Source organism: Geotrypetes seraphini, chromosome 11, assembly GCF_902459505.1.
Source record: "Geotrypetes seraphini chromosome 11, aGeoSer1.1, whole genome shotgun sequence".
NCBI classification, from domain to species: Eukaryota; Metazoa; Chordata; class Amphibia; order Gymnophiona; family Dermophiidae; genus Geotrypetes; species Geotrypetes seraphini.
The window spans coordinates 138,951,071-138,976,988 of NC_047094.1; the positions used below are offsets into that span (position 1 = coordinate 138,951,071).

A 25,918-nucleotide genomic window follows, 5' to 3' on the forward strand; every position below is an offset into this window, starting at 1 on the left:
AAGTGCAATTTCTCACTAACCATAAGTTGTAAGCACCACAAACACACACACGTACGCACCCAGCAAAAATGATAAATAATAAATACGTAGCTGCCTAATGTTAAACACTCACACATATACACACACACACACAACGGCTCGGATAGAGCCCAATCAAAAGTATCCGAACATATCACAACTTAAAGAGTCACTAATGATTGTCACCACTCTACGAATCACCACTCGACAGAGCTCCGTTTCGCCACTTCGTCAGGAGCAGAGATTGATTTGAAAAACTAAGTAAGTTGGTGAAGAACCGACATAGACTGCTAAGTCTGTCGGTAGGAAAAAATCCCCTGGTTCCCAAGTGTACTGCAATCAAAGACGCTAGGACCGAAAAGTAAAACATGGTGGCTTCAAGCTTTAAAGACGCCCAGGAGACCCTGCATGGCCAACGCCCAAAGAAACGTGCCGACGTGATGACGTAATAACGCCATGACGTGGCAACATACAAAAAAAACAAACAAAAGTGTGGAAAAATATGGGAATATAAAGAATGAAAATAAGTGTGTAAAAGAAATATGTATAAAAAATATGAGAAAAATGAAAATAATGATGCGAAAAAATGTATCTATGGAAAAAAATGAAAGAGATAAAAATGAATGAAAATGACCATGTATGCCATGGCCACCAGTACCATCACATCATGAAACATCTGTCCACATTCTCATTTAGTCCCATCGGAGGATAGGATTTGAGATGGAAAATCCAAAAGTTTTCACTTTTTCTCCCCAAGGACCAGGTGTGTTAGCCAATTTTGTATTATTCTTATTACTTTTCGGATATTATTGGCTATTATCCATTTAGGGTTTTTTATTTGTCCATATTACAGTGCCAGCATTTATTGGACTTAGAGCTATCTAATTTTTGTAAACGAACAGGGATCCAAAACGCTCTATGCAACAAAAAGAACCAAGTTTGCCTCATAGATGTTGACACTGTACATCTTATCCTCCAAGACCAAATTCGTGACCATTGAGATGCAGAAATCTGATGCTTAATCTCAATGCTCCAACTGTCTCTGAGACCACAATTTGGTTTTTTATTCAAATATCCAGATAATAATTTATACCACAATGCGGCTTGATGTCCTAGGAAGTCTGCTTGGAAGCATAGGAACTCCATACTATATTGATTGTTAAGACTTTTCCATTCAGGGAACCCCACCTGAATAGCCTGCTTCAGTTGCAACCATTTAAAACTTTGTGACTTATTAAGACCAAATCTATGTTGCAATTGTGAAAATTCAAGCAGTTTACCATCTGAAATAACATCATTCAGAGTTCGAATGCCTGCAATAATCCAGTTCTTCCAAAGGACTTGGCATTCGCCTATTTTAATCTTGGAGTTTATCCATAAGGATTGATTAGTTGATTTATTAATTGGAATAGGTGTTAAATTGCTAATGTATCTCAATGTTTTCCAAGTATCCATTAAAATTTTGTTTTCCTTATATCTCCTAGGCATGTTAATACTTGGTACATGAACTAAATTCAAAGGAAACAAGAGGCGCCATTCTAAATACAACCAATCTGGTGCATTATCTATGAGTTCTGGGAGGATCCAATACATACCCTGACGTAAAATATAGGCTTGATGGTACCTATAAAAATTTGGAAAATTTACCCCGCCCTCCTCAATTGGCTTTTGCAAGGATACTAAAGCAATTCTAGGCATTTTACCAAACCAAATAAATTTCGTAAGAATACCATTAAGCTTTTCATAAAAGGACCCTTGAAAAAAAATTTGGTATCGTACTCATTTGATAACAAACCACAGGCAAAATCATCATTTTAATAGTTTGAACTCTCCCCCACCAAGAAAGATGTAAAGGATTCCATTGCTCACATAACTCTGTAACTCTTTTCAGTAAAAATTTTTCATTTTCTTTCACTGTGTCATCAACAGTATTTTTAATTTGAATACCTAAATATTTAAATCCATCTTCTTTCCATATGAATGGAAAAGGATCGAATAATCCTTTCAAACCATAGACATTTAGAGGTAAAATTTCTGATTTACTCCAATTAATTTTATAACCTGAAAATTTACCAAATGTATCAATCAATTCCAACAAACAAGGAATGGTAGTCTCTGGATTTCTCAAATAAAGCAGAATATTATCTGCATATGCTGAAATCTTATATTCCATATCAGAATAAGGAATACCTAATATCCCCTTTGCTTGTTGAATAGCTAACAATAAGGGTTCTAATCCAATATCAAAGAGCAATTTTATTGTCCATGTATTCAGGCATTTTGGATATCAATCTGGGATCAAGTTAACCTAATGATGGAGAGTCATGTGGCATTGTCCTATGACACAGTGGTTTTTGGAATGTGCATGAGGGCTAAATGCCAAATATCTGCAGCAAACAATAAATTACTGATGATTCTTACTGGTGTGGGAATTCAGCAAATAACGACTAATTGGAAAGACTGTTCTAGACTGAATTGTAGTTTTTGGTGGAACTCAGTATGCCATATGTATAAGATGGAAAGATTTCTTGCAGTACAGAGGGGGCATTTTAAAAGGTTTCAGGAGGTGTGGAGGCCATTAATTGAATATTATAATGATTAAGGTTTATTCTTTTTCCTTAGGGGATAATTTGTAGAAATGGGGGTGGGTGGGGGGGATAGGATAATCCAATTAAATAGCGGTATATTTCAACTGATTAATGGATATAAGAAACATGGTATATATGTATGAATAGAAAAGGAAAGGGGGTAAAATTATTGGAAATAAAATGAAAAATGAGTTTGAGGAAGAAAGGGTGGGGGGAGGGATAGGTTAAAGTATGATTAATTGTATTAAGGAAGAGGGATGTCTAAGTATGTATATGTTTGGATAGATTATTTTATTGATATGGGAAGGGATGGGAGGTGGATGGGGGGAATTAAAACATGTATAATAATATTGTGTAAGAATGTCAAGTGAGTTATGTGAATTAATTGTAATAATATTGTACACTTGTTGAGAGAAATAAAAAGGAATAAAGATTAAAAAAAAAAAAAAAAAAAAATTATCAAAGAGCAAAGGAGATAAAGGACAACCTTGTCTAACTCCCCTCCGCAACTGAAAACGCTCAGATAACATATTATTAATGTTTAATCTCGCAACAGGGAAGCTATACAATGTTTTAATTATTTGTATAAATCCAGAACCTATACCAAACCAATCTAGAGCTTGATACATAAAACTCCATTCTACCCTATCAAAAGAAACTGCAAAAGCTGGATCAGCCAAATTTTTGGATAAATTTAACATATGCAATGCTAATCTAGAGTTACTAGAGTAATGTCTTTTAGCTACAAAACCAGTTTGGTGCATATCAATAATATAAGGGAGAGCCTTTGATAATCGTAAAGCCAAAATCTTAGCCGAAAGTTTACCATCCACATTTATTAAAGAAATAGGCCTGTAGTTCGAAACCAAAGTAGGATCTCTATTTGGCTTGGGTAAAACAATTACTAATGATTCAGCCATAGTACCCTTAATATAACCATTAATAAGTTGTGATTGATATAATTTTAATAAATGAGGTGAAAGGATATTTTGGAATGATTTATAAAATTCTACCGTAAAACCATCACCACCTGGAGCAGATCCACCAATGGATCAAAAACTGGCTGGCAAACAGGAAGCAGAGGGTTGGTGTAAAGGGCCATTACTCAGGCTGGAAAGGGGTCACGAGCGGAGTTCCACAGGGGTCGGTGCTAGGACCACTCCTGTTCAATATCTACATAAACGATCTAGAGGCGGGAACCAAGTGTGAGGTCATTAAATTTGCAGATGACACCAAACTATACAGCAGGGCTCAAACCAGGGAAGACTGCAAAGATCTCCAAAAGGATCTAACGTAGCTGGAAAAGTGGGCCGAAAAATGGCAAATGAGCTTCAACATAGGAAAATGCCAGGTCATGCACGTGGGGAAAAAGAACCCGATGTTCACGTACAGAATGGGGGGAACACCGCTAGGAGTCAGTAACCTGGAGAGACCTGGGAGTGATGGTAGACGCAACACTGAAGGCATCGGCGCAGTGCGCCACAGCCTCAAAGAAAGCAAACAGAATGTTGGGTATCATTAAAAAGGGTATTACGACCAGGACAAAGGAAGTCATCATGCCGCTGTATCGTGCAATGGTGAGGCCGCATCTGGAGTACTGTGTCCAGTACTGGTCGCCGTACCTCAAGAAGGACATGGCAGTACTTGAAGGAGTACAAAGAAGAGCAACTAAACTGATAAAGGGAATGGAAAATCTCCCATATACCGACAGATTGAAGCAGTTGGGACTTTTCTCACTGGAAAAGCGGAGACTTAGAGGAGACATGATAGAAACCTTCAAGATCCTGAAGGGCATAGAAAAAGTAGACAGAGACAGATTTTTCAATTTAAGGGGCACCACAAGTACGAGGGGGCACTCGGAGAAATTAAAAGGGGACAGGTTTAGAACAAACGCTAGGAAGTTCTTTTTCACTCAGAGGGTGGTGGATACATGGAACGCGCTTCCAGAGGCTGTTGTAGACAAAAAAACATTAAATGGTTTCAAAGAAGGTTTGGATAGATTCCTAGAAGAAAAAGGGATTGAAGGGTATAGATAGGTATAGACCACTACTCAGGCAATGGGCCTGATGGGCCGCCGCGGGAGCGGACCGCTGGGCAGGATGGACCTATGGTCTGCCTCAGCGGAGGCAACTTCTTATGTTCTTAACTCTAAGAGATTTCAACGCTGTTTCTAACTCTTTTAGAGATATAGGCTCATCTAAACTCCGTTTTATATGATCAGGAACCTTTGGTCCAATAATTAAATCTAAAAAATCTAATCCATCCTTTTCCCTCTCTATATAAGGTTCAGAAGAATACAGGCCTTTATAAAAATTTAGAAACTGTTTTAATATTTGTCCAATTTGATTATTTATAATTCCTTTATCATCCTTTATTGCATTAATATTATTTCTTCTTTTCTTTAAGGTAATTTGCCAATAATCTTCCCGCCTTATTAGTATTTCCATAATACACTGTTTGTTTGGAAAACAAATCTTTCCTTATCATTTTTGAAGTAGTTCATTATATTTACCTTTTGCTTTTAAAAGAGCTTGCAATGTATCTTGTTCCCATTTATTTATTAATTTAGATTCTAATAATTTAATTTCTTTTTCTAAGTCCAAAAATTGAATTTTAAGCTGTTTTCTAATATAAGCAGAATATGAAATAATAAAACCTCTCATAGTAGCCTTAAAAGCATCCCATAAATTTTCCATGGATATATCCTCTGATAAATTGAATTGAAAAAAATTCACTAATTTGTATTTTAAAATCCATCAAGAATGTCATCCATAAGCAATGCATTATCAAATTTCCATAGAGGTCTACAATTCTCTGGTTGATCTAATTGTAATTCAATCCATATTCCTGCATGATTCGATATTACATTACATTACATTACATTAGGGACTTCTATTCTGCCTATACCTTGCAGTTCAAGGCGGATTACAAAAGAGCTAACTGGACATTTCCAGTGAAGTTACAACAGTTTTGGGTTTGTTTGTTTTTTGGTTACAAGGGAGGAGAGGTACCTGGATTAATTCCAGAAGAACTTGCAAATTGGATATTAAATTGACTGTACGTTACTGTATGATATAACAAATAGATTACAGTTAGAGTACAAATAAGATTACATTATATTTCAGGGATCTGAATACTTGGTTGGTGTTTTGGGGAGGAAGAGATTATTTAAGTGGAGGTATTGGGGGAGAATTTATCTAGGAGGAGGGGGAAGGGTTGGGGTAAGATATCTGGATAAATTTTTTGAAAAGTAGGGTTTTGATAATCAATTCTTGAAAAAGACTTATGAACCTGTGAACAAAATGAAAATTCCTGCTCATTAAAATGAAGAATACGCCATATATCTTTTAAATCGCATGACTGAACCAAATTATCTAACCCTAAAGATTTTATATTTTTACTTGGTTTTTTATCCATTAAAGGATCCATTACAGCATTGAAATCTCCAGCCACTACTAAATTAGAAGTAGCCAGTGGCAGTAATATCCTCTGTAAAGTTTTAAAAAAGTCTTGTTGATTTGAATTAGGGGCATATATATTAAACAACGTCAGGGTATTATTTCCCAGGCTCATATCTACGTGTAACCATCTACCATTTGGATCTGAATTTACTAACTTAAAATTAGCCTTACATTTTTTATTGATGAGAATTGCTACCCCTGCTTTTTTACCTATAGCCGGAGCAGAAAAACATTTCTTCACCCACCCACCTTCCAGTTTCTGTGATTCAATCAAATTTAGGTGAGTCTCTTGTATATAATAAACATCCGCATTCTGGGTTTTTTTTTTTAAATGACAATACTTTTTTCCTTTTGATCATATGATTAAGGCCATTGACATTAATAGAAAAAACCTTAAAAGACATCATGATGAATAAACATAATGAGTAAACCAAATCAAACAAATAAAAGAAATTTTGAATCATGAATATAGACACCATCCTCCCTATTTCCAATTCTAAAATGTGAAAAAATTCCCAATTTAGCACACTCAATAATCCCTTATTCCCCCTCCCTCTCTGTAAACCACAAGATTTAATAATCTTTATCACAACCATACCCAAACAACACAGAAATTCCACCCTCTTCCCTCTTTCCTCCCAAACCCCCCCAATATAACGACTGCCTATAAAACACACATTGGAATAGTAACCTCAAAACCCCTCCCACTCTAGGCAAACTATATTTTACTTACATCTATCTTTTCATTAAAGAATAGATCAAATTTACTCATCTGTCCAATAAACTAAATATTAACCTAAATCAATGTTTCATTTCATAAACTTAATTTTACATTCCTAATAGAATTCATAATTAATTGATATACTTATTAAAAAATTAATAATTAATATCCTATCAATACTTATTTCTACCATTTCAAAAATAACATTTTATATTCCCCAAATTTATCATTCTTATCCATATGCATATTTTAAAATTTATTCCCAATATTCCCAATAAATTAAACACTCTATTTCAATATTTTTGATTATATATAATAAAAATGATATATTCACATGACCTTAAAATAATACAAATATATATAAATATAAATATTTACATAAATAAGATATTAAATATACCAACACATTAAATTACCTCCAATCAAACTACTTTCATCCTTAAAATAAAACATCCACACCTTAATTTTAAAATAACATCCATACACCATACATTCCAAACATTTCATCCAAAAATGTACAATTAGATAAAATACATTAATTATTATTTAAAATAAACAAATAATCACTGATGATAATAAATATGCTATATATTATTGTAATTCATAACCAATAATAAAATATTATAAGGTATAATAACTCAAATCTCTTGTCTATCACAACAAAATGGAAGCTAGGACTCCTTAACGATCTGAAGTGTCCCAACCTCTTGATCACACCCTGTGCAATCGTATTTAACACAGACATAGTATATTTTAAAACATATTCCTATGCTATACTTTCACAGTACTGTTAGATCTGGACGACCTTGCTTTATTTCCCCAGCATTGTAATCCTGACATTTTCTCATGTTCCAAGTCCTGAGACACCAGCACAGACCCGATCAACTCAAAGACTTTGCTGGAAGCATCCAAAAAGTCCAGTTCCTCTTTCACAATATTGCTCTCAGTGAGCTGAACTTCAAGTTTTTGTCAGGCTGTCATACACTTACTAAAATCTTTCTGTAACTATTTGTATTTCTCCACCTCTCCCTGCAGTTTCTTCTGACTCTGTTCATGCCATGCTACTGAAACAGGAGCACTTCCACCCAATGCAGCTTCGTTTCCTATTCTTTAAAGACATTTTCCTCCTTTCTTACACAGAAAAGCTTAATCAGGAAACAGCAACAGGACACAGTTCAAGCTATATTTCTTCTTTTAGTCTTCCTTAACTGAGAATAAAGCGAAGCATAGGCATCATTGCTACTCTGGATACTACCAGCAGACAATCATTCACTGTTCTTGCGCCTATGCAGTACTGTGATCATTCTTATCTTGTTCACATCTTCCTGCTACTCCACTACTGTCTACTTCCATTTTTCCAGGATGAACTAGTCTGTCTCTGGTAAAGCTCCTTTCCCTTTATCCTTCATTCTTTTCTTTTCTTTTGCAATAAAACTTCCACCTATTCCATAACAGCTCTTATGTCCAGTCACATTGGTAAGCGATAAGAAAAATCTATAGAGATTATTTAGCTGCAGCTCTCCAGCCTAGTATTTTATATATAAATATGATGTCATTTTTATTATCCATGAGTATTTTCAAGTATTATATTTACAGAAGAAGACTTTTAGCATCATAAAATATATTCACTAACAGTTATCTAAAACATTTTTCAAAACAATTCTTCAATTGATGCTACTGTACAGCTCAAAAGTTAATACAGCCCTTAGTTCTTTAAAAGGACATGGGCTCCGATTTTGAGAGAAAGTCTTAATTTCTCAGGATCATCAAAAAAATAAGGACTTGTCTCCGCTAGAAATTCTCATTTTAGCAGGATAATAAAGACCATACTTGTATCCGTTTTCTTTTAATTTAGGTCTCATATCAAGGAATTGTTTCCTTATATTTGCTGTGTTTTTGGCAAAATCTGGCAAAAAACCATATTTTGGACCCTTTATAATTTAAATTCTTGTCATTTTTGGCTGCATTTAAAATATCTATCACCTGTTGATATCTTAATAACTTAAAAATTAAAGGTCTTGGTCTCCCTTGATTATCAGACCGTTTAATCGGAATCCGGTGTGCACGCTCCATTTCAATGGGGTGTTTGAAATTCAACTGTAACAGTCTAGGCAGCAGATTCTCCAAAAATTGAATCGCATTACCCCCTTCTAAATTTTCAGCTAAACCAAAAAGTTTAACGTTTTTTCTCCTACCGCAATTCTCATAATCCTCCAGCTGATTTTTTAACTGTGATCCTCAAACTGTCAGTTTTACATCTCCTCTCAGCACATTCTAAAACTTCCATTTTTGCTTCCAAATCAGTAGTTCTTGTGTTTGATATTTCCATTTGACGATGAATGTTTACAATTTCTTCTTTCATGTCAGCCATATTATTAGCATTTTCTTGTAACAGTTGTTTAATATATCTCAATTCACCCATAACTTCGGCTTTACTTAGCTCTTCCGTTACGTCTCCCGGAAGAGGAACCTTAGACGGAGTAACTTGATCCTGCTTTTGACGTTTAGCAACCCCTCCGGTTTCATTATTAGATTGCTGCGTACATGCCATGATCTTACACCGCACAACACTTTAAAGCCGAAATGAGTAAAAAAAAAATCTATCTTTAAAATAATGAACCGTTGCCCAGGTAAGAGAAGCGTCGCGATCACACTTCCATCTTGTGTGCGCGCTAAGCTACGCCCCAGAAATTAGGTCTTAACTTGCTAATTTTCTTTTAGTCCTTCCAGACCAGCATAGACGGATGGGTTTACGCTTCTCTGCCAGCAGGTGGAGAGTGTGAACACACAATTCTTTTTTATATATATATATATATATATATATATATATATATATATATATATATATATATATATATATATATATATATATTTATTGAAAGTGAACAGGATCACAACCATTCTTAACACAAACTCAGAAAAAATACAAAAGTAGCCACATACAGGAAATAGACAACACTATCAGCGAGTCCTGCAAAAAGAGCCTCCCATGCAAGAGACCCAGAGTTACGTTATGACAATAGCAGAAAACAGGGCACTGTGCCAGTTGCTAATACCAAAAAGAATGGGAACCAGAAAGAATCAAGAACAATAAGAGTGCCCTGCCACCATTTTTGTAAATACTCCTAAGACACTCCTCACACCTCCAACCACACATCATCATGGAACCCAGACCCCCCCCTCCCCAGGAACCAAAGAAACTACAAGTCACAGCAGAGAACTAGTATTGAGCAGAGGATGACGAAGGGAACAGCTCCCCAACCCACTCAAGTATGCACCAGAGGTATAGGACCGAATCCCAAACTGAGCTAACTCTCGGAGTCTATGCTTCCACTGGGGTACTGGTGGCACATCCTCTGACATTCAGTAAGTCAAAATCATTTTTTTAACTAGGAGAATGGCATAAAAGAAACGGCATTGGGGAACTGTAAAGCTGTGTTCCTGAAGGGGAGCCTGAAAGCCCAGTAGGAGAATCCCATAGTCCCAGTTGACTGTATGACTCACAACCAGTTCCAGAAGAAGAAGCACCTCCTGCCAGATGGACAGTTTGGAGCACTCAAGGAAAGAATGAATATAAGTACCAGGCAGACATTTGCACTTAACACAAAGATCACTATCCCAAAGTTCCAGGCATGCACCTCGCTGTCTGGTAAAATAAGCTCTATGGAGGACCTTATACTGAAGTTCTTGAAAGTCAGCAGACTTAGTAAAGGAGTATAAGGTCTGCAAACAGGAATTGCTGCTCAGACACTGTGCCCAAGATCCTGTTCCCATTGTAACTTTAACCGACAAAGGGATAGAGGTTTTTAACAGTTTATACTAGTATGAGAAAGTGTTAAGTGCGGCTGAGAAGACGGTCAGTATCCAACTGCCCCTTAACCCAGGCCCCCTCAGGCCCCCGGCGTTCAGCATCCCAGTAGCGCTAGAGTTGGAAGTATGAAAACAAATATTGATGAAGTAGATCCCAGCTGTCTTGGACCTGTTGAAAAGAGGAGAAATCTGCAGAAGAAATCTCCAATAGATTCTCCTTGGCCACATAGCTCTGAGACATCCATTCCCAGAACACATTGAATTCTAGCAGTAGTACAAGTGGGCTGTGCAGTCCCATTTAGTAAAGTTCTTGCTTGGCTATTTGTCAGACTGATCCTAACAAATGGACTGAAAGAACAGGCACACATAAAGGATGAGCTCATACACCTCTTCCTGGTGACAAATGCACACAGCTGAAGTGTCCTCCTCCATGGGCAGTTCAAACACCCAGTTAGCTACCCATGTCATCTGACCCAGATCTTCAGCCTCATCGTCATCCAGAAAAGCCACGTCATCCCATGAAAGACGCTGGGGGTGGAGGGAGGCCTGGAATCAAAGAAAGAGACCCCCAAACAAAGCTGAGACCACTGGGGAAGTCACAGGATCACCAGCCATATGCAGTACACTTTGTACATAGCCAGCAGAAAGTCCCCACAGGCAGGATAGAATCACGCTCAACTGCAAAGGAAGAGGTCTGCACAACCTGTTCTGCCTCTCTAATCTAGGTGGGCATTCAGAGTTTCCCCGCTCAAAAAGAAAACTCCACTGAAAAAGGCTCCCCTCCACCCCCCCCCCCCCCCCGAGGTTGAATTCACTGAAGAGGCCTGAAAAGATAAAGTTGATGTGATGAAAAGGGAATTCACAGTGCTTGTGGCAGAAAAGGAACCCCTAGCCTCCCTATTGCTGGCAGCCACAACACCTGGGGAAGCCCCAGTGTCTTTAGTGGTTAGGGAACCGCAGGCCTCCTTGCCGCTGATGGATGATGCCCCCTTTGTGGCCACTGGGGAATCCCTCTTGCCAGCACATGAAGCCAAGCCTGACGCAGGTTTCCCTCAGGCAGCCTCGAGCAAAAGCAACAAACGCTGGCTTCATTGAAATCTCAGTGGGAACACACTGAGCACTTCTTAGGCTGAGAAGCGCTCATTGTGAACCATGAGGCAGGCTCAATTCAGATGCTATTTAGCTAGAAGGGAGAAAAGTTATGAATGAAAATTCTTCCCTTTAGATCGGTACTAACAAAAAAACAAACAAACAAACAACCCAACAATGGCTCTGCCTCAGGATTTTTTTTTTTAAACTTCAATTTTTAAAGGAGCAGACCACACTGGCTCTCCAAGCTGTGATTAGTGCCCTCAGCCAAAGTATAGTTGAGGTACCTCTAAATAAAAGTTGGGTAGAGACTTGGCCGCCCAAGTACATGACACCTAAGGTTTAACAGGACTCAAGCTCTTTCTGGACAAGTAAAGGCCAGAAAGGCCACCACCTATCCTCTCCAACAGACCCTAAATAAAGGCCCAAAAAAGGGAACAGGAGTGCACAGGTTACCACCACCATCTACTGGAGACAGAACAGACTGATCCTGAGGGGGGACTACAAAGTCCACTTGCTAGAATTCAGTGGGTTCTCAATTTCCACCTGCTGGCAGAGGAGCATAAAATCACCTTTCTGTGCCAGTCTGGAGGGTCGCTTAAGAAGCTGTTCAAAGGGCTTCTGCTTAAATTGATGTATTTGTGCTATTTTTCAGACGGTTTCTGTGATGAACGGAAAAAAAACACCTGAAACTTGTCCCTACTGTAATGCAGGGGAAAAGGGTGGTAATGTGAGTGGAGTTAGGATGAGCCCCATAAAGTGCCTGGGTAGATTTCATTCTGAAATTCCATGTTCTTTACCTCACCTACTTTACTCTGATAGTGAAGGCAGGAAAAAGAATCCACTCAATCAGAAAAGTGCATATCTTGTTCTAATATTACTATATAATTTCCTCTTAGTTCAAGAAAAAGGCCTCAGAAAAGGAGCCTAGGCACAGTCTTATCATAGACTACAATAGTCCGTGTAGTTTACAATGCTCCATTCAGATTTTTTGGCCGATGACTGGAGCATGGAGCATTGTAAACTACGCGGACTATTGTAGTCTATGATAAGACTGTGCGTAGGCTCCTTTTCTGAGGCCTTTTTCCTGAACTAAGAGGAAATTATATAGTAATATTAGAACAAGATATGCACTTTTCTGATTGAGTGGATTATTGTTTAGGGTGATATAGTAAATATTTTGGCCACTCGAGTTGATAAAATCTTAAGGAAAAAGAATCCCACAGCAATGCCCTGCCATTAGATTTTTGAAGAGAAACCCCTTGTAGTTCCTTTTTGAAAACTGACTTGCACATCTGATGGATACCTACAAGCCTGGGACTGAAAATACCCACCTCTAAAAGGACAGTTTATCAGGCTAGTCATTAACTGTGGGAAATAAAACAAACACATAATGCAAATTTGAATGTTAAAAGCCAAAATATTAGATTTATTATATATGAGTATATACAAATTTATGCATACAACAAATATATTTATCAGCTTTTCTGTTCTAAAAAAATAAATTCTTGTATTGAGTAATAAGCCATTAAACCAAAAATCATGTGCTAGATAAAAAGATTTTTTCCCTTCCTGATAGAACACTTTTAATAAACAATGCTACCATTATCATTTGTGTTACACTTTGTTCCAAAGAATAAGAATCTTCACACAATTTTGTTATCAAAAGCCAGGATAGTCATGTTTTCCATTATGCTGAAATGAAAACAATCGCTATATACAATATTTCAAACCAGTGTTTCTCAGAACCAGGTATAGGCTGTGTAGATGCTACACAGTACCATACATATAATGTCAAGTTCTCCAGAAGACAAATTAAAAAAAAAAAATGAAAGGAAATGTCAAATTGTAATGGAATAGGGGGACTAAAAGTTGGCTGGAGCTATATCACAGCAACAAATCCTCAGTTTCATTAGCAACTAATTGCAGACAGCAAAAGACAGCTGTACAACATGCAGAAAATATATTACTCATTCAAGAATTGAAATTCTACATTATGTGCCTCTTTATGTATGCATATATCTGTGGACTAAAGCTGGATACAGCATAGCCTGAATTAATGAACAGTAGTACCAAATGAAGTTAGAAGAGTACAGTATTATAGTAGACTCTCAGTTAACCGGCACTCATGGGGATTGATAGATCCAGATAAATATAGTTTCTGGTTGCTTGAGAGTTACTATTATAAAAATAGGTCTAACTACACTTCTCTCTCCGCATTCACGATGGATGCAGGTGGAACATAGCTGCGAATATGGAAAAACCGCGAATAACGTTTTATATGTTATTTGCGATTTTTTGTAACAGCCAGCGGTTTTGTGATTAAAACCACAAATAACTTCACTAAGCTTTTAGGGCTTTTAGCAGGCAAGCAACGATTCACTAAGCTTTTAGCAGCTTTTATCAGGCAAGCAGCAATTTTCTGGGTAATAGCGATTTTCTCCATGTATACTGGGAAGCAGAGTTTCTCTCTATGGATGATGGGAAGCAGTGTTTTTCTCTGTGCATGCTGGAAAGCAGCGATTTTCAGGGTGAAAGATTTGAAGCATCCATTTGTTGGGAGAAAGCATGGAAGCAGCGATTTTCAGAGTGAATGTTGGTAAACGTTAAACTTTTTTTTCGGTACAGTAAAAAGAAAGGAACTTTAATCATGATGTAATTTTGGGGGGGGGCGGAGTCAACATGTGAAAAATCGCGAATAAGTGAAACCGTGAGTGCAGAAACCGCGAATACAGAGGGAGCAGTGTAATATACCCCATACTAAGCCAACTGTTAGAAAAGGACTGGAACAGGCAATCCACAAGGAAAAATACTGGGTGAGTTCTGTGCCCAGTCTGGAGGGACTAAAAAAGAAAATTAGTAGTGGTAAGACATAATTTCTCCTCCTTTAGTTTCCCTCCAGTCCAGTACAGATGGATGGGCTGTACCAAAGCAGTACCCATCAAGGGTGGGAACGCAGAAGGGCCACAAGAACTTACTCACCAAAAACATCCCAATGCACCTGGATGTCAACCTGGTAGTGACACACAAAGGAATGCAGAGAAGACCAGACTGCTACACTGGGGGCACAAGAGAACTCTCTGCCCAAGATGCCACCTGACCTCTCGTAGAAAGAAAATCAGGAACTGGCTTCTTCTGAAGTGATAGTTTCCTTGATCCAGCATGCAATGGAAGCTTTAGAAACATCTCCCTTATGACTGTTTGCTAGTAGGCCAAAAAGATGATCCAACTCCTGAGTTCTTTTCATATAGGCCCAGAGAACTTTGCAGACATGCAACTTATGCAACTGCGTCTGCTTGAAATACCCCCCCTCCCAACAATAGAAGGCCTGCAACTCTGATAAAATAATCACCAGAAACACCGCCTTCAAAGTAAGGTATTTCAATGTGCGGGAACTCAGAGGCTCAAAAGGAGGATGGAACAGCACTGACAGGACCATATTGGCAGACGCAGCAACTTTGCTGCCCTCAAAAAAATGGATCACCTCAGAATGAGAAGACAACCGCCATGTGAATGCAAGGCCCCTAAAGGGCCACAAGCCCGCAAACTGAATGCGCAAAGAGAACCAGGCAAGGTTTCTCTCAAGCCCATCCTGCAAAAAATCCAGAATGCAAGGTACCGACGTGTGAAGGGGGATCACTGCCCTCGCAGAACAGCAGTCCTCAAAGATACGCTAAATACAGTCAAAACCGTAAAAGAGACCACCCTATCTGAATAACCTTTCTTGCTTAAATGCTCCCCCTCAAGAGTCAAGCCGTAAGACAAAAGGAACTTGGATCAAACATGGAAATGGGACCCTGAGTTAGAAGGGTGTTCGACAGGGGCAAATGAAAAGGCTCCACAACAAGGAGATAAACTACAGCACCATACTACTGGCACCGCTGCCAATCCGGAGCCACCACAATCATGTGGCCTGTGTAACGCAAAGAACTACTCTGCCCACCAGAGGCCAGAGGAAAGACATACAGCAGTCTGTCTGTCGGCCAACATTACACCAGAGCATCCAGCCTCTCGGCCTGAGAATCTGCGCTGACTGAAAAATCTCTGTGCCTTGGAGTTGAAACAAGTGGCTATGAGATCCATTATCAGCCGACCCCACGGCTGCACTATCAGATTGAAGGCCTCCATCCCCTGATGGCACTTGCTGGGATCCAGCACATGACTGAGAAAATCTACTTGGACATTTTCCATTCCTGCTCTGTGGGACGCTGAAATGTCGAGCAGGTGTGTCTCTGCCCATTCCATGAGAAGAGCTGTCTCCTGTACCACCAGACTCGTGGCTCCTCCCTGGTGATTGACATAGACCACCGCTGTGGCACTGTCAGAGAGAACCTGAACAGCCTTGCCTGAATGGCTCTGGTCTCCAGAATGTTGATAGACCATGAGGTTGCCTCTGGAGACCAGCTGCCTTGAGCTGAATGACTGAGATACTGGGCTCCCCAGCCGAGAAGACTGGCATCCGTGAGGAGAATTGTCCACTGGGGCTGATCCAGACTTACTCCTTTGATTAGATTGTGGCACTGAAGTCACTAGCACAGACTGCGCCAAGAGACCAGCTAAGTGCATGCAGTAAGCTTTGTAGGTAGAAAACACAAAATCTGGGGAAAACCCCATGACTGGAAGGGAATCACACTCCACCACCAAGAAAGAGGCCTGCAAGACCTGTTTCTGTCTCTCCAGTCTATGTGTGAGCTCAGCAGAAGAATCAACCAAAATGGCAGAGTTTTTCCCACCATAGAAGAGCTGCTGAAAAAAGTTCACCTGAGGTCAAACATCCTGACGAGGTCTGAAAAGATAAAGCCGTAATAAGGGAATCCTCAGAAAACCCTGACGTGACGGCAGGGAGATCCCTACTGCCTGCGGCAGTAAAGGAACCCTGGGCCTCCCCACACCGCTGGCTGATGCAACGGCCAGGGAACCCCCAGAGCTGTTGGCAGTAAGGAAACCCTGGGCCTCCCTGCTGCCCATGGCTGATTCTGCCCTTGCGACTTCCAGGGAATCCCTCTTGCTGGCTTGCGAAGCAGACTCTGATGACGATTGACCTTTGTGCAGCTGCGAGAAGCAACACACACCAGTATCATTGAGGCCTTGGCAGGCGCACACTGTGTACTTCTTTGGCAGAGAAGTGCTCATTGTGAAAACCAGTTTGCTAAAGGAAAAAATATGAATGAAAAGCTTCCTTTCAGACTGGCATTAACCTTGAATGGCTCTGCCTGCTTGCTTAATTTTTTTTTAAATTCAGTTTAAAGGAGCAGACCTCACTGGCTCTCTTAAGCTGTAACTAGTGCCATCAGACAAGGCGTACAGCTGATGCATCACTAACATGGAGGGGGAGGGACTCAGTTGAACGTATGTGACATATCCCCGTGGGACCCATCCTCTGTCCAGATGAGAAAAAGGACAGAAAAGGACACTTCCTATCCCTTCCAACAGCCACTACCTAAAGGCCTAACAGGATCGAGGCAGACAGCGTGCCAGACTTTAAGAATAAATGGGATACCCATGTGGGATCCCTACGAGGGTCAAGATAAGAAAATTGGGTCATTAGGCATAGACAGGGGGTGGGTAAGCAGAGTGGGCAGACTTGATGGGCTGTAGCCCTTTTCTGCCGTCATCTTCTATGTTTCTATGATTGCGCAGGCTTACCACCTTGAGACTGAGACTGCAGACTGATTCTAAGAAGGACTTTTACTTTTACATATGGGGCATACTGAAAAAGCATGAACTAAATCAAAATCCCCTTTTTTCAGCACATACCTTATAGGTCTGCATGACAATTCAAGATGTTGGGGGAAGGAACCAGGTATTTCCTACAGCTATGAATGCCTGAGATGGACATTTACTGTATGGACTCTTACTGTATGCACTGTATATAGTCCTTCCCTCTCTTAATTATAAACCTATAACTAGTTTGACTTTACGATTGCTTTGTTATGTTCTTCAATTTCAACTGCATTGTGTTTATTTCATCTAACTGTTGTGAACCGCCTAGAACTCCCTGGGTATAGCGGTATACAAAAATAAAATTATTATTATTATTATTATTTTACTTTTACATAAGGGGCACACTTGAATTCTAGTTTCTTTACAGACCCAGTGAAAAGCCAAATCAAATTCAATCTCAAGGAAAGTAAGGCTGGGAAAAGAGACATGTGTGGCTTCAGTGAGCAGATATCATGCTTTATGTTCACTAGAGTGGGTAAAAAGTACAGACTGCTAAGAAGCAGGTGACATACGGATTTTTCTCCGAGAAAGCATAAGAACATAAGAATTGCCATACTGGGACAGACCAAAGGTCCATCAATCGTAGCAACCTGTTTCCAACAGTGGCCAACCAATGTCCCAAGTAACTAGCTTCATTAGTTGACATAACTCACTTGTGTGACTGAGATTATACTAATTTTTGATAGTCAAATGTAATATGTTCTGCTCTAGAAAGTTCTAAAAGCTTTGTTTTGCATGTGTATGACACAGGCCCATTTGGCTCTCATCACTCATTTGGGAGGGCTGCATATTATGCTTGCCCTCAGAGAACCATTAGGATGCAGTAAGAACTTAAATCTCATGGCCCAGAACTATATGACAACACTATTGCACTGGACAGAAGAGTACAAAAGCTGTCTGGTCTTAAATATTTTTTAAATCAAGACTTATTTCAAGACCGACGGAACTTTGGCAACACCTTGTGACCAAGTCAGTACTGGGAACTGATTCTCACAGCAAGGCAAGAATACTTACTCTGTAATGTCATTTGTTCATACTCACAACTATCTCACTATGATGCTGGGATTAGTATGTTCACTTAGGGCTTCCAACTTTGTTATAACCAAAGCTTAATCCCACACCACCCCCCACCACCACCACCAATCTAGAGAACAACCTTGATGGTGATACTGAGTTTATCAGTTGTAACTAATGGACCCTGAAAACTGATAACCTCCTCAACTGGCATCTGCTATTGCAGGTGGGTGACATAGGGACCTCTGCCATGGCAGTGTTCTTTTGCAGCCAGTAAGCCTTTTATCTTTGCTCCCGCTGCATTCTCTTGCTTCCCCTTAACTCTTGAAACTCTTGAAGAGAGTTTAAAATGTGAAAATTGGCACTTCCTGTTCTTGCAGAGTTGGAGAAGCAGCACAAATTTGTGGGAGAAAGAGACAAACTCCCATTGTCCTGGGCCTAGGTAGGAGGATAGAGCTGGGACAAAGAAAGGCTGATGCTAGAAGAAAACAGCTGATGTTGTAAAACTGGGTTTTGGATCTGTGAGGGAGCAAGAGGTTACTTCTTCACTGACACTGGACAGCAGGGGGTGCTAAGAGTTAGGGGAGGTAGAATAATCATGCCAAGTCAGGGGGTGGGACTCAGACAACAAGGGGTTCATATGCTCTAGAGTGGAGACAGTCAGAGATGTTCCAGAGCAAAAGTCTTTCCAGAGAGAGGCTAGAGACAAGAGGTCTCCAGCAAGAGAGACCTTCCCTAGCTGTGGGCTGAGGAAAGATTCTGGGAAGCAGAGTGCCTGTCAGGTGGTTATGAGAGAGACTGTCAAGGTAGGTGAGAAGTCTTATTTATTTAAAGGCTTGATATTAAGTGTGAAAGGCTAAAGGTAAGACTGCTATGAAATTGGATCTTTCCTAGCAGTGGGTTGAAGTGACTAGAGAAAGATTGTTGTATTAAATGACTTTACATTTGACCTAAGAGAACATTTTGCCCTTCTCTGTGAAATAACAAGGCTCAAGTTTGTGAATAAAGTTTGTTGCACCTTTCAAGTGTGTCTGACTGTGTGTGCACAGGCTTAAAATCCGCTTGGTATCTTACAGGGTCATTGAATGCAATCCAACTAAAAAGCCCCCCCAAAATTTTGGTAACATGAACACATCAATAAACCCCCATTTTTCTAACCCTGGGAAAAGAATCTCACAGCCTCAGATAAACCCCTAAAATTCCAAATGATAAATATCTAGGTCAGATGTCCTCTTTATAGCGTAACACCTAAACCAAATAAGGCTTAAAAAAAACAAAGGGAGCTAAAATGTAGCTTTTTGTACTTCATTCATGCAATTTGCTCTCTGTTAACTTAATCTTTGGCTCTTGAGAAATTTTAATCCAATCCTACTCTAGTAGAATAGTGAGGTGCTGTCAAAAAAAAAACAAAAACCAAGAACTGAACTAGAATTATAAGGTCATGAAATTGATTGGCTGTAGTACATACAGAACTAATGTAACATTTCCCAAACCTGTCCTGGAGTGGTTTTTCAGGATATCTACAATAAATATGCATGAGAAAGATCTGCATGCACTTCCTCCACTGCATCCAAGTCTACCTATGAATATCCATTGTGGATATCCAAAAACTCAACTGGCTAGGGATCTCCCAGAACATGGTTGGGAACCTGTGGTGAAAATCAAATAGAATAGCATAGCAAGAACATATTTAAAAACACCTTTTTGTTCAGTTCCTTTGATTTCCACCACTCTTCCAAGCCATGCCTTTCTTTTTCATTTAGTAGATAATATATACAATACAGGACTATATGACATATACATTCTATGCAGTTCTGCAGGAATGGAACATACCACAGGAATATTTTAAATATGTAATCTTGTCTTACAAACAATTGGGCAGCACTGCAGTAATGAAGCACACAGGAAGGATTAATGGTTGGCTCTTTCACTGACCACATCCTGTAGCCGCTTCAACAAAACATCATCTTTCTCTGGGCAAAGTCGCTTTTCAGGTGATTCAGAGTCACTGTCTATTGTTAATGCTCGCTTCTTACTCCGTTGATCACCCTGTTTAATCATGTTGTTGATATCTTTCAGACTCTGCACAGACAAAAAAGTAAAAGGCAATTATACTTACGTAAACATTAAAGTTCCAGATTTCTGAAAAGTTAATGAAGACAAAGGTGCCCAAGTCCAAATCCTGCATATCAAGGTACTCATAATTTACTAAGGACAAAACTCCTGGTAAAAGAAATTTATCTCTGAGACTACTACAATGGAACAATCTGGTTACCAACTGATAACAGAGGATCATCAGATGGGCACAAGACTTATAGCATGCAACAGTTCATTCTGTTTTGAGCAGCTAGCTTTCTTTACTATGCTTTCTCTAATCAGAAAATAATGGGTATACACCAGGGGTGTCAAAGTCCCTCCTCGAGGGCCGCAATCCAGTCGGGTTTTCAGGATTTCCCCCGATGAATATGCATGAGATCTATTTGCTTGCACTGCTTTCATTGTATGCTAACAGATTTTATGCATATTCATTGTGGCCCTCGAGAAGGGACTTTGACACCCCTGGTATACTGAAGGAACTAAGGCCAGTACTTGGCAGGCTTGCACAGCCTGTGTCCTATATATGGACATTCAGTTGAGGATGGGTTGGAGAGGGTTTCGATGGCTGGGATGGTTAAGATGGGCTGGAGTGAGCTTTGATGGAGACTCCAGTAGATGGAACCTAAGCACACTACTGGGCAGGGCTCTGGTTTCTAGCCCAGAAATATCTAAGAAAAAGTACCATTTAAACTAAATTAATTTATGGAGCATGTATGGTTGGGAAGACTGGATGGACCACTTGGGTCTTTATCTGCCATCTTTTACTATGTAGATAATTTGGTGAGATATAGGAAGCCAATGAGCCATTTTCAGGTATGGTATCGTATCTACCTGTATTTGGATCAGTTGTAGACGATAAAGCTCTTTTGTTCTTAGGCCTATTATTATACCTAAGCTTCATATATAATCTACAAAATGTACTTTACTGATTCTTACATATTAATCAGATGTAACAATATCATCGAAAAATAAAAAAAGGTAGTTTTAACTACAGTGGTACCTTGGATTACGAGCATGATCCGTTCCAGGAGCATGCTCGTAATCCAAAATGCTCATTTATCAAAGCGAATTTACCCATAGAAAATAATGGAAACTTGCTGATACATTCCCACCCCCGATAACCGGCATCGCTTCCCCCCGCTTGCAAAGGCCCCCTCCCTCCAACGAGAATCTCGGCAAGAGGGAGAATTAGAAGTCCTTGAGCATGCGCAGATGCATGCTCAAGGCAGGCAGAAGCCGGAAGATCTTATAAGTCCCGGCATGATCTGTGCCTGCGTGCCGGTGCCAGACCAGGGGGGGGGGTAAGTTTAAGTTGTTCGGGCGAGGGGGCCTTTGCGAGCGGGGGGGAGCAATGCCGGTTATCGGGGGGGCGGGGGGGTGCTCGCAAATCGAGTCAACACTCGGTTTGCGAGTCAAAAGTTTGCTGAGTGTTTTGCTCGTCCTGCAAAACAATCGCAAACCGGGTTACTCGCAAACCAAGGTTTGACTATCTCCAAATATTATGCTGAAACAAAAATTGAACCAGTCTAGCATTTTCTCCTTTCTGCTCCTACCTTGGAAGGGCTCCCATTGAATTTGTACAGAAGCGCAGTTCTTGGTGTCGAGCATGAGCCATTCTTGTGTGGTGAAACATAGATAGAATGCTGCTGAGACACTCGCCGAGGAGATAGAGGCTGCTGTTTTATATTTGGAAAAGGAGACAAGGGTGGAGCTTCCACCTTAAAGAAAACCAGGGAAGATGTGAGAAGTTTTTAAAGTCCAGAGGGCAAATTTCAAGAACTGTTTACTTGGATAAATGGCTATTTAGCCAGGTGAATAGGCCATCTGAAAACGGGCCACCATTTTCCCAAGCAAAATGTATGCATAAAGACCAACAAAGTATGATAGTTCCAAGGTGAGGTGGTGTTATATGAAATAAAGATTTCAAACTACTTGCCTTGTTCTTAATTCTTTCATGTCTCATGTTGCAATGTGGCAACTGAAATAAGCATTTATGGGCAAAAAAACCACTTAAGCGAAATAGCATCTGTGAAAAAATTGCAAATCTGGGTGGTTACCCATTTCTTAGGCGTTTCTCCAAGTGCCTGCATTGTTTGGAAATTTGTCCCCTCCAGATTTTCATGGAATCTTGTGTCTTGCATGCAACAGTTCATTCTGTTGTGAGCAGCTAGCTTTGTTTACCCTTTCCCAGTTTAACTACTGGCAAACTACACCAAGCAAACCTACACTAAAACAAGAATTAATGACTGTGACCATTCAACAAACCTTTCTTTCAGTGACCACTGCTACAATGAATGCCTAGGGATTGACACAGTACAGCTATACAACCCTAAACTCCTATTAAGCTATTGCCAATCATTCTTTCACTGTATGACCTGATTGACAGAAGCCACGAAAAAGTCAACAGACACAAAATAACTTCTGTGAGCGCAAACAATTTGTAGCACAACAGTCCAAACCCTATCCTATATAATGGTTACCTTTCTTCTTTTTCAGGTTGTTTATGGGACCCCCATGACATGAAAAAAAATCATAAATCCCTAATGAAGTAGTTTGCATAGAGAGCAAAGTTGCTTACCTGTAACAGATGTTCTCCGTAGACAGCAGGGGAATGCAGCCACACTTGATGGTGAGGTCTCTGACTGAGCCTAATGCGTTGGTGCTCTCCCTAGCTATAGGGAGCTTTTAAGCTTACTGAGCATGTGAAGCATTGCCCTATTCCCCTAGCCCCCTCCCCTCCTCCTGTCAGTTTCGTTCTTAGCAATAGAAATGAGGGGACGGTGGACGGGCAAGTGTGGCTGCATTCCCCTGCTGTCTACGGAGAACACCTGTTACAGGTAAGCAACTTTGCTTTCTCTGGAGACAGGCAGGGGATATGCAGCCCCACTTGATGGTGAGTCCCATGCTGAAAAGCATATGGGAAGTGGAAAACAGTCTAATAATGCAAAGAGGTTACATAAAAACTGATTGGCCAAAGCAAACATTTTGAGCTAAACTTTAGTCTAAGCCAGGGTTAGGGAACTCCGGTCCTCGAGAGCCGTATTCCAGTTGGGTTTTCAGGATTTCCCCAATGAATATGCATTGAAAGCAGTGCATGCAAATAGATCTCATGCACATTCATTGGGGAAATCCTGAAAACCCGACTGGAATACGGCTCTCGAGGACTGGAGTTCCCTACCCCTGGTTTAAGCAGTAGTGTGTGATAAAGTATGTGCAGATGACCAGGTATTTGCTGTATGGAGATGGACTTAAAGTTAGCTATTGAAGTTGTCGTAGGTCTCAATTTATGTGCCCAAAGTGGAAGAAGGGCTGAATATGAGCTTCGTTGTAACAAAAAACATGCAAGAGCCAAGATGAAATGGCTCTGTTTGTCACTGGATGTCCACAGATAAGTGGATTGTAGGAAATGAATAGTGGAGGAGGATAGACCGGCCCAGAATCTGAGCCAAAGCAGACATCGAAGATGCTGACACCTGAACCAGAACTCAAATAAGGACATACAGAGCGTCAGGAATATCAGCTATACCAGAGAAGAGAAGCTGAGGAGGAGGCTATGTCATTATTTGCCAAAGTGCTCAACAGGAACAAACAAACACAAGAACGCTGCCGAGGCAGCCAGGACCTCGAGAGCCACTGCTACAAAATGTTTACGGAAAACCACATCCTCATGGTGGTCCTGCATGCCCTGGAGAACCAAACCACCTGCGCTGGGAAGGAAGGAGAACTTAGACACCTGCGTAACCAAGGAGCCTTGCCAGAGGAGCCCATGTCCCAAAAGCTGGCTGTCAGGAACAGGATGCCAAGAAAATGCGAAGACAGAAAGAGGTAGAAAGAGCTGGCTGCGGGTCCAAAGTGAGCTCATACAGAGACTTGAAAAGAAATGCAGAACCATGAGCATCCCCAGGGTAGAAAACTAGAGAAGGACCTGCAGATCAGGCATGCTGGTGCAGGTCTTCAGTCACAGGAAAGGCATCCCCAGAAAACAAGGGGTCAACAAATGATTCACAACATGAGTACCACAAAGGTAACCCGCAAAAACGGGGAGCGAAAAAATAGTGGTCGTCACGGGGATGGGGATAAAGTCATTCACTGCTCTGTGGAGCGGTAAATGATCTTGTCTCCGCAGTGAAATGAACACATGCAGTTAGGAATCTCGTGGTCCAGCAGCCCCCTCCCGCCCGATCGCCACGTTCCACCATCTCCCTCCTTCCCCCTCACCTCATTTGCTGAATTTAATTTTTCTTCTCCCAGCGGCACGCTTTCAACAAGTCGCATGCGTGGTTGCTTCAGTTGAATCTTCTCCTCTGATGCAACTGGAAACAGGAAGTTGCATCAGAGTAGAAGATTCAACTGAAGCAGCCGTGTACGCAAAACTCATTGAAAGCATGCTGCTGGGAGAAGAAAAATTCTGCACATAAGGTGAAGGGGGAGGGAGGGAGATGGTGGGATGGGGCGATCGAGTGGGAGGGGACTGCTGGACCGAGCGATCTGTGACCACGCGTGTTCCCTCACAGTAGGAAGGAGAAAGGGAAAGAGATGTTGGGCCAAGTGTATGAAGAAAGAGACAAGCAGGAAAGAGAAAGGGGAGGACAGGCATATGAGCCAGATTTGGAAGCGGGAGGAGAGAGAGGGAAAGAAGCTAGATGGGGTTGGAGAGGAGAGAGACACATTGGTGTGGAAGAGGAAGAGAGGGGAAATCTGGACTTAGGAAGGTAACAGAAACAGAGGGGAAATTATGTGCATGGGGGCATAGGGACAGAGACATAAAGAGGAGATACATGGGGATGGTATATGGACACAGGGGCAGGGCAATGCTGGACACAAGAGGGAGCATACAGATACAGAGGGGAGATATTACAAATGGGGAAAATAGAAACACAGAAGGGAGATGGTTTGTGCATATGGGATCAGATGGTTTGCGGGGATGGGACAGGGACTGAGCTCATAGGGACAAATTTTTTTCCCGTGTCATTCTCTACTGGGAATGCCTCCTCTACACTGATCTTCGGGCTGCCAATCTGACACGGTGTCTGACTGAACCTCCATCCTCAAGGACCAATGGACGCGCTACTTGGATGGGTGGAAGAAAAATGCAGTCGGCGGCCTTAGAGACACCGCTGAACCCCCAAAGGATGCCTAATAGTCTGCGCTTGAACCCCGGTTTAACAGAGGGTGAGAGAAGCACCAAACTTCACAAAAACTAAAGCAGGCTGGCCAATAGGTACCACCAGGGATCAGCCTGTCAGCTGTAGAGTGGAGTCTGCGTCTTCTCTACGTAGGCAGAACTGATGAAATGCTCAGAGAATAAAGAAATCCCAAAAAGGGACAAAAGCATAAAAATAAAATAAGAAAAAGGGAGAGCAGAACAGAAATACTCCATCAGGCACGCGTGCAAA

General features: G+C 40.7%; 1 protein-coding gene across 4 annotated transcripts in view; it reads right to left on the reverse strand.

Moving 5' to 3' along the window:
* Positions 1 to 13,081: 13,081 nt before the first annotated feature.
* RBL1 (RB transcriptional corepressor like 1) overlaps positions 13,082 to 25,918 on the reverse strand; it is a 190,909-nt gene continuing 178,072 nt past the window's right edge. For all 4 annotated transcript variants that reach the window (XM_033963280.1, XM_033963282.1, XM_033963283.1 and 1 more), the window contains 2 exons: positions 22,076 to 22,240; positions 13,082 to 20,507 (listed from right to left, as the gene is read on the reverse strand). In XM_033963280.1, the coding sequence (XP_033819171.1) occupies positions 20,337 to 20,507; positions 22,076 to 22,240 (336 nt within the window). In that variant the 3' untranslated portion in view covers positions 13,082 to 20,336. The remainder of the gene's footprint in view (positions 20,508 to 22,075; positions 22,241 to 25,918) is intronic.